The 9,415-nt window shown below is 53.9% G+C and overlaps 1 protein-coding gene across 2 annotated transcripts; it reads right to left on the bottom strand.

The window, feature by feature from the left end:
* Window positions 1-374: 374 nt before the first annotated feature.
* Window positions 375-7,380, bottom strand: FOXA1 (forkhead box A1). Of its 2 annotated transcripts, XR_014567990.1 has the most exons (3): window positions 7,013-7,380; window positions 1,389-3,402; window positions 375-1,243 (listed from the first exon to the last, which is right to left on the bottom strand). XR_014567990.1 is itself a non-coding variant. In XM_083755050.1 (2 exons), exons 1-2 carry the CDS (start codon window positions 7,082-7,084, stop codon window positions 2,089-2,091), a joined length of 1,386 nt encoding a protein of 461 aa, XP_083611176.1. In that variant the 5' UTR covers window positions 7,085-7,302; the 3' UTR covers window positions 375-2,088. The 2 variants fall into 2 exon arrangements, 1 of the variants encoding a protein (XP_083611176.1); XM_083755050.1 differs by having other exon boundaries at window positions 375-3,402; window positions 7,013-7,302.
* Window positions 7,381-9,415: the final 2,035 nt, after the last annotated feature.

Raw genomic sequence — 9,415 nt, 5'->3', positions numbered from 1 at the left:
ACAATAACAGTATTCCTTCAATGCAATCTAGGGCAGATCGGATGCTCTCTCTCTCCCCCCCCCCCTTACATAAGGAGAGAAGGTCTAAGTTTGTGATAAGACTCCCCCTAGCCCTGTAGGAATGTGCTGCTTCTTAAATATTCTGTACACTAAAGAAATATTTAATGTGCGTCTACTAAGAATGGGTTGTGGGCATCCGTATTCTGCATCACAGAAGCCCCTGTGAGCTCCTAATTTATCAACTAGGAAAGGGGGGGGGACCAACAGCTTTTGTTTACCCCCTCCATCTCTTTTTCTATTCCAGACCATTTAATTAATATAGACATAGCCATCCTACCCAATAATGGAACAAAATAAAATAACCCAAAAAAATCTCTCGTTGATAATATTCGATTTATTTAAAGTCCTTAACTGCAAATGATCGAGAGAGAGAGAAAGGGGGTGCAAAAACCCAAAAACATACGTCGCTGCTTATATTGTCATTTTTTTCCTTTAAAAAAATCAAAACATTTTTTTCAATTACAATCACATTTATTATAAAATTAAGATTTTTTTTATTTTCTTTAAAATGGCGTGTGTCATTTTTTTTTAAAACCGTCATTTAAAAGCACTTTCAAGCTGTAAAGAAAGAAAGTAATAAAACCGTGCAAATAAATTAAGGACGTCGTGAAAGCGAACAGGGAGGGGAAGTGGGGGGGGGGAGGAGGAAGGGAAGCAACCCGTCTGGCTAGGCTAAAACATCGTGTAAAAAAAACCTGTGGAAAGTGCATTAACACTGAATGAACGTGCTAACAACGGCTATAATTAAGCGGCCACAAGAAATTCGAGAGGGGCAGAATCATGACTGGTCATAGACCGATCTGATGAAGAGGAAAGGGAGGGAGAGAACCCCTTCTATCTTAAAATATTCGGGGGGAGGGAGAGGAGAATATGACAATAATTATTGTTGTTACGGATAGATATAGTTCGAGAATGCACGCAGCGGGGAAGGGGTCCTGGGATTAAATACCCGGCGGTCCACGTGGCCAGGGCGCTTCCCGCTGAAGGAGACGCTTTAGTAACAGCTTGGAGGGAGGGGGAAATTAAAACGACTGCGACCCGTGCGACTTTCCATCCATATCCAGCCGCCACCCCTGTCACTTTGCAGAGTTAGGGCAGGGGGGGTTCAGGATCAGGCTCTATGGTCCACGTGCGTGTGACCTATCTCTCCCAAAGGAGCCATTCCGAACCGGTCAGATCAACTCTGGGTTGGTTAGGAGATTTCCTTTCCCCAAGGCTCTGGTGGGACCGGGGGCTGTTCTGTTCAAGGACTCCCTTGGCGCGCATATATATGTATATATATATGCGCATTTATATATTCAGCACTGTATCGCCTGTCCCTGGAGGACTTCCTAATTTAAATTGAACTTAAACCTCTCCATTTGGGACTTTACCTGGAGAGGCCTGTGTACGCAGAGAAGGCCCCTCGTTCCACCTCATTCTGACTTTTTTTTATTTATCTAAAGGCTGGGCTGGATGGGGGGGGGGGGGGGACTTGGAACAGCTCAGTCTTGAGACCTTGCAGGAGCAAGCCAGCCAGAGATCTGACTCACTAGAATAAGGCATCTTCGTAGGTCTGCTTTTATTGGTTAAGGTACTAAATCTGATGAGATTACACTGAAGAAGGTTAAAGTGGGGCGGGGGGGGGGAATCCACCAATAATAATAATAATTTACAGGTTGGAAATCAATCTTTCTTTCGTGGTCATGGCGAGGGAAGGTGGGCGGTATATACAGTGTCTGTTTTCGGAGTTGGATGCGATTTGCTGGACTTTCCAGGCCAAAATAGAATAAACACTATGCATTGGGGGGGATACAATAATAATAACAATAACAATAATAATAATAATAATAAAGTAACAGTCCTTTCTTCTGCTCTCCGCCCCCTTCTCCTTTTGCTTCCCCCGCCTCGCAGGGATGGTGTTGGGGGAAACGCACCGTCAGTTTCGGCTGAGAGATCTAGGAGAAGGGGGAGGATGGGAGAGGCCAAACCAACCAGCCCTGCTGGGGAGGAAGATTGGTGCTTGGTGCGCCCTCGAGTCCCTGCCAGCTAAGACGTATTTAGGACGGGTCTGGAATACACACCTTGGTAGTAGGACGGCTCCAGGGCCGAGGGCTCAATGCCTCCCCGGCCGCCCATGGATGCGCTGCCCAGAGGCAGCCCTCCCGGCAGCCCGGCCCCGTAGGAGGAATATTGCAGCGCTTGCTCGTAAGCCTTGAAGTCCAGCTTGTGCTGCTGTTCCGAGGAGGACATGAGGTTGTTGATGGAGAAGGGGTGGTTGAAGGAATAGTGCGGGTCGCCCTTGAGGTGCAGCTGAGACTCGTGGTGACCCAGAGAGTGGCCCGGGTGACCCAGAGAGGCCAAGCTCGGCCCGGGGGGCACGGAGGCCGCTGCCACCGCTGCCGCGGCAGCAGCAGCAGCAGCCGCCGCAGCTGCGGCGGAAGAGGCCACCGACGGCTTCAGCTCCGCTCCGCTCCCGCTGTGGTCCAGGCCTTGCGGGCTGCCCGAGCCGGGATTCGAAGGGGCGGACTCTAGCTGGCCTCCTTTGGCGCCTCGGTGCAAAGGCGAACCTCCTCCTCCTCCTCCAGGGTCTTTCCTGCCTTCGCTACCGTTGCCGCCACCACCACCTCCTCCTCCCCCGACGGCACCTTGACCCGCTTTGCCTCCTCCGGGCTGCTTGTCGCACTTGAAGCGCTTCTGGCGGCGCAGGTAGCAGCCGTTCTCGAACATGTTGCCCGAGTCCGGGTGCAGCGTCCAGTAGGAGCCCTTGCCGGGCTTGTCGGGCGAGCGCGCCACCTTGACGAAGCAGTCGTTGAAGGAGAGCGAGTGGCGGATGGAGTTCTGCCAGCGCTGCTGGTTCTGGCGGTAGTAGGGGAACAGGTCCATGATCCACTGGTAGATCTCGCTCAGCGTGAGCATCTTGCTGGGCGCCTGCTGGATGGCCATGGTGATGAGCGAGATGTACGAGTAGGGCGGCTTGGCATGCGGGTAGCTGCGCTTGAAGCTCTTGGCGTCGCGCCCCCCGCGGCTCAGCGACGGCGCGGCGTAGCCCATGGGGCTCATGCACGGAGGCCCCATGGCCCCGTAGGCGCCCAGCCCGTTCAGAGAGGCCTGCGGGCTGCCCATCGCGTTCATGCCGCCGGGGCTGAGCGCCGAGCCCATGGCCGACATGCTGTTCATGGCGCCCCCCGACGCCCCGGGGCTCAGGCCCGCGCCCAGGCTGGGGTTGGCGTAGGACACGTTGAAGGAGCCCGACGTCATGTTGCCGCTGGTGGTCATGGCGTTCATGCTCATGTAGGTGTTCATGGAGTTCATGGAGCCCAGGCCAGAGTTCATGTTGCCCACGGGCACCGTCGAGTAGGCCTGCGGAGGGAGACACTGGTTAGACGTGGGGGGAACTGGCTGAATCTTAATTTAGACGGCCGAAAGGAGGCGAGAAGCCGGAACGCACCTGACTGCCTTCCTAACCTCTCTTCCTTCCGTGGCCCCAGTGGCTGCCACAGTCCCTTCCGACCTTTGCTTTTATTGGTCACCTCGGTGAATTCCCAGCTGCTCTCGCAAGATTCCTTTCTCACGCAACCAGCCGGCGAGGATTAGGATCTCGACTATCCCTCGCAAACTACACTCAAAGCGGCGCCTTCTTAACCGTATCCTAGTCTCTAGTCTGCGATTTATCACAGGGTTCACTAAAGGGCCAGTGAGCGTGTCCAGGTTGATCCTCCAAACTCTAGAAATATATTGGCCCTGGATGGATCAGGGTTTTTTTGAGGGGGAGGGTTGTGTGAGAAGTAAAGGGGGGAGAGGTCTCTCTCTCTCTCTCTCTCTCTCTCTCTCTCTCTCACACACACACACACACACACACACAGGGTTTGCATTTGAAGGACAGCCACATTATGAATCTACTCGATCTAACTTTATAGGAGAACCAAGGTGTATCCGTAAAAGGTCCCGATTTGCACCGAAGGCGTCGCAGCTTGGCGCGCATCCTGTTAAAACGTTTTCCTTCCTTCCAAGTAAAGAGTGCGGAGGATCAACCACAAACCGTTGTAGGGCCTTCATCTCCACAGAAAGTAAAAACAAAGAGTTGTGGAGATGTTTGGATGCGGCCCGCATTGTTAAGATGAGGCCCTGTTCTTAGGAAGCAAAGATCCTGGCCGCGCGAGTGGGTGGCTGCGGGTGCCAAATTACGCGCAACAAACCAGAACTCGGGGACACGCGGGGGAAGAACCAGTCGGCCCAAAGGATCAGACACCCACAGACCCTCCCAGGTCCTGGCAGGGCAAAGCGCCGGCTGAGACAAGCCACTCCACATCCTTGCCGCGGGCATCTAAAATAGGATCTGAGGAAGCCCAGCGCTTCCTTCAGAGATTCCCCTTTTCCAAGGCCAGGTCATGTACTATTTCATTTTTTTAAAAAATCGAGGGAAACACCAGTGAGAATTAAATACACTTAAGAATTAAGAATTCCCTCCAGAGATGCCAGCCTCGCCGCCACAAGAAAGCGCATCCCTAGGAAGGGAAGGAGGGAAACCCGACGGCTTGCGGCGCTGCCCCAAGCGGGTGGCGGATCTGCCACTGGGCTAGGCCGCCGAGGCAGGTGCCTTTCCCGAAGGAGGCCGCGCCGAAATCCCCGCGCCTTGTTGCAAGGCGCCGAAATGGAGCTCTCCGAGGTCGTGGCTCCCCCTCGGCCTCCTGCTCCAAAGCTTCCCAAAGTCTCAGAGAGAGGCTGGTGGGAAAAACAAACTTTGTGGCCTCTTTGACACAAACCCCGCGTCCCTCTTCTCTCTCTCTCCTGTTCTGTGCTGGCTGCCCCCACATTCCCGGCCCGCCGGGAAGTTTTCTACAAAATGAACAACTGCGCCTTTTGGGCCCAAAACAACACAGCCTTTTCTTGGAGGTGGGGGGCTAAACGTAGCTTCCCTCCGCCCATCTATTTTCCCGAGGTTTATAATCAACCGAAGCTTCATCAAACCTTTCGACCGTCTAAATTAAGATTCAGCCAGTTTCCCCACATTGAGTCCCACCCAAATAACAGAACGGTCTGGAATAAAAGAACAGACCAAAGAATAATAATTAAAAAAATCAGTCTGGGGGAAAATTGACTGAGAAAACGAACCCCCGCTTATTTTTTTAAAAATATAATTACTAAAACAACTGCAGCTAATGCACGCTATTAGCTGGGCTTGAATCTGGAAAATGGTACCCCAGAGGTTCGCTTCCTAGTTTGCTTGTGTTATAAACGTTCAGTAGGTGTAGTCCCGGTTCTCTAGTATAATTAGAATTCCAAATTTCTAAAAACTAAGAGACTTATAATATACCTGAGATTTCTTGCAGAATATCTCTCCGACAGCGTTTGCATATCGTAGAGGTGGTTGTGATATTGTGGGTGATACACAGACGGTTCCCCTACTTCTGAGTTTTTTTCTTTTTTAGTAAACAATCCTAAAATTATGCAGTGTGACTAGGCATAACTGATTTGAGAATATAATTTCTATATAAGCATTATATTTCTATATAAAACTATTTCTCCATAAATGAATCATTTCCCCCCTTGCCTGGCGTGCTATGATTTATAAAACAAATACGTTTTTCTAAAAACAAAATAATCAAGTATCCTTCACCGAGCAAGACTGGAGGGGAAAATAATGTGTGCAGGCGGGTGAGCGATAAATAAAACTGGATGTAAAATTGTCAACAGAACACTGGAAAATCAAATTGAGAGAGAGAGGGAAATCTGGCGCGGAGAAGGATGAATTATGCTTACCGATGAAGGGCCCCACATTAGCATACTAGCGGCATTTTAGGATCCCCCCGCTCCGGAGTGCCGATGGCGCTGGGAAGAGGCATACATTTAATCTAAACCCCTTCCTTGGCCTCTGTTGACCCTTCAGTATTAAATAAGAATCCGGAATACGACAGCCTACACAAACACATATGTTCAGCCGGAGTCTACAGCCGGCGCAGGCAGCGCATATGAACCCGGGACATTAACTCTGGGGAGGAAAGCAATGTTGAGCAATATCTGCTTTTTTGCACACACGCCGTCAGGTCTGCTTGATCTTGGGCGCCTCTCCCTCCCCGCCCCCACTTTTATTTTCGTTCGTATCATCTTGTCACTTTCCCTTTTACGTTCTGTAAGGCTCGGTACGCAGCTGAAGCCATTTTGGGGGGGTATTTTTCCGCCTTTCACTCCCTATTCAGTTAAGAGGGCCCCATTCATCTCTCTCTCCCTCCCACCCTCCGCCCCATCGGGGTTTTACATGCTCCTCCACCCGTTATTGTTCGTTTGCGCGTCTTTGATCTTTTCTTGGAAGTTCTTTGGAGCATATTGTTAAATCAGGAACGTGGATATGAATGGACAATGCAAAAAGAGAGCCCGGTTCCTGGTCTCAGGCTACAGAGATCCTATTCTCCGCAGCGCCACCCGCCGGTCGCGAGGAGAATTGCTCCCGTTTCAGTTTTTATTCCGCCGCCGCCTTGAAAGAAGCGTGTAGCAAAGTACACACGAACGATTGTTATGCTCAGCAGAGTGCAATAGCAGCCCAGGTGAGGGGTGGCAGGGAGAGAGAAGGCGGCCGACGAGGCACAAAGCTTTCCCCGACGGGAGGGTTAGTAGGGGTCTTTGCCTCAAACAACCCCACCCCCTGCCCCACACATCAAGGCCCTAACTCAGAATCAAGAGGCGTTGGAGGGGCGCCCGTGGGTCTCCAAGCCGAGACTCTAGAATGAAACCAAGGATTCCCGTCTTCCGTCCACTCGACGGCCAGTGAGATCTCCCCGCTGCCCGCTATAGTTTCTCTTTGGCGCCTTCCTTCCCGGGTTCCCGGGCAGCTGGAAGGTCGAGGGAGGCAGACCTGGGCTTCGTCGGGTTCTGGGAGCAGACCCTAGCTCCCCCTCTCTCACACACCCGCCACACCTCGAGGGGGCGGACGGAACCCCCTTTCCAAGCCCTCCTCGCACCCCGCTCGGCTCACCTCCTGCGTGTCGGCGTAGTAGCTGTTCCAATCGCTCGTCTCGTGCCCTTCCATTTTCACGGTCCCTAACATCCTGGAACCAGTCTGCCCGGGGTAACCATCCAGCCCCTCCCGGCGAGTGGCGGGTCCGGGGAGCCCCCCCGCCCGCAGTCCCGGAGCTGGGGAAGCCGAGCTGCGGCTCGATCAAGCCCCCCGGCGGAGGAGGAGGCGGCGGCGGCGGCAGCAGAGGCAACAGCAAGCGGTGTGCGGCGGACAGCCACTCGAGGAAGTGAGAAAGTGCTGGCTGGGATGCGAGGGGAGTTGAGCTGAGGTGGATCTTACGTCGTCGCACCAGCGGCGGCGGCGGCAGGAGCAGGAGCAGCAGCAGCAGCAGCGCCCACCTCCTCCTCCTCCTTCTCCTCCTCCTTCTCCACCTCCTTCCCCTCCTCCTCCTCTCCCCATTTGTCCGCCCGCACAAAGACGTTCGCACCTACAAAGCCGGAGATGCACCTGCAAACAAGGCCGCGCGCAACTCCCCCGGGGCGGCACTTTAGGCGCAAAGCGGTGTAATTGGCTTAAGCGCACCGACGTGCTGTTTGGGGGGGGGAGAGGCAGAAGTGGGGACCCGTGAAGGGAGGAGGGAAACGGGAAAATACTGTCCCCTTCCTTTCCTCCAACCCCCTCCCTCCCTCCCTCCAGTGGGGAAGGGGAGGGGCGAGGGGGGATGCCAAGAGAGAGGCGAGCGCAGCCCCCTCTGCTTGGATTGGGAAAAGCAGCCTGCGCCTAGGGCTGGCTGGCTAGCTTTGCTCGAGGGGGTGGGTAGCAGAGGCGACCCCTTTCACTTGGTGGCCGCTTCTGGGGTTGGGGGGGCGGGCAACAGGATGGACCCCATGTGTGCCTCTCTGCCCCCCCCCCCCAGATCCCCGTCTGCCTGACCATCTCCCCAGGCAGCTCCTGGGGGCAGTTTCGCCTTCATTGCGCACGGGCTTTCCCCGCTCCTTTTTGGCCCCGTCCCCGCGCCGTCCAGCAGCCCCGAGCCTCCGTGTGAATGAGTCACTCCGCGTGACGCGCGCGGCCCCAATGAATAGCGAGGTCGGCCAGGCGGCTCGGCTTGGCAAGCGGCCCAGGTGAGTCACGCCGAGCAGCTTCGCGGCCAGCCAGCCTGCGCGCCCGCCATCCCTCCCTGGCTGCCGACCCGCGCCCCTGGCCTGGCTGGATGGGTGGGTGGCCACCGTCCCCGCAGAAGGGTCCCCGGCGGAAAAAGAGCAGGGGTTCCCCCTTCCCGGGACGGAGGCCCCGATCCACGCCCCTAGGGCTGCGTGGCACCAAGACAGAGGGGTCTTGCTTCGCAGTAAATCTGCAGGTATCCCCTGCTTTTGTGTTAGGCGATCCTCTGCAGATCCCACTCGGCCATTGATTCGAATTGGGCTGCTTCCGAGTAAATGGGCTGAGGTTCCATTTACACTTACAGGGTCTTCATTGCTCCCAAACGTGGCCGGCCGCGGAGGACGGGGAACCACTTCGTAGAAATAAGCAGATCGGTCCAGAAATTTGTTTCAGGGGCTCTGGACAAGGCGGGTGGGCACGGTGGGAGAGATTTTCCCTGGGTTGGATCTAGACTTTGTTAATTGAACTTCGTTCCCGTTGAAGTCAGTGGGGGCGTGGGTCCAGTTATGGACAACTTTGCCAATCGGTAGCAGTGGGACACCGGTCGAACGCACGTCGTCTAGGTTCACCCTCCTTTCTATTTATAGAGCGATCCTATATTCCGCTATGTTCTGTGGGGTTTGTTGCCGGTTAAGTGCACGGGATCGCTGCTTAAACCGAGACCTAGGCTTCTCAGCCTTTCCTCTATTCCAAATAATGTTAAGTATTAGGGCCAGTGCCTGCAATCCTACGGTGGCGCAAGCCTCTCTCTGAGAACGTGGTAAGTGTCCCTTCCGAGGAACGTTACCTAGCACCGGACTGCGTGCATACTTCCTCGAGAGCAGATCCCAGTAAAGTCAAGTGGCCTTACTGAGTAGGATGAGGCTGAAAAGGCGATTTAGTTCCAATGCAACCGATGGAATAAAATATGCTTTCAAAATTCTAGCATTTTGCCCTAAGTGAAATGTGGCTCCTTTTCCTTTTTTGGGTTGGGAAAACATGATAGCATCAGGGTTGTGTGTGTGTGTGTGTGTGCGTGCTTGCTTTTAAATGGTGGCGGTGCCGAAATGGGGTTCCTAAGAGTTTGAACATCAATGGCAAGGAAGCAATCTCAACTGCTATAAATGATGGCGCAGCTTTGCCCTGAATGAATGTGTGGACCACAGTCCCCATACACGCGTAAGGAGGAATTCAAGTTCCTACTGACTACGCCAGAGCTGGTTACGCCACGACTTCATTCCCTTACAAAATCGCAGCCGCCTCGACTTAATTTCAGAT

The sequence above is a fragment of the Podarcis gaigeae genome (genome assembly GCF_964106915.1).
Source record: "Podarcis gaigeae genome assembly, chromosome: 1".
NCBI lineage: Eukaryota > Metazoa > Chordata > Lepidosauria > Squamata > Lacertidae > Podarcis > Podarcis gaigeae.
This window is presented reverse-complemented; position numbering and strand designations above follow the sequence as displayed.

Excerpts from the sequence above, each read along its gene's own strand:
- FOXA1 (XM_083755050.1), bottom strand. The coding sequence starts at position 7,084 with ATGTTAGGGACCGTGAAAATGGAAGGGCACGAGACGAGCGATTGGAAC. Across the intron at positions 3,403-7,012 it reads ACTACGCCGACACGCAGGAG|GCCTACTCGACGGTGCCCGT; the intron begins GTGAGCCGAGCG and ends CTCCCTCCGCAG.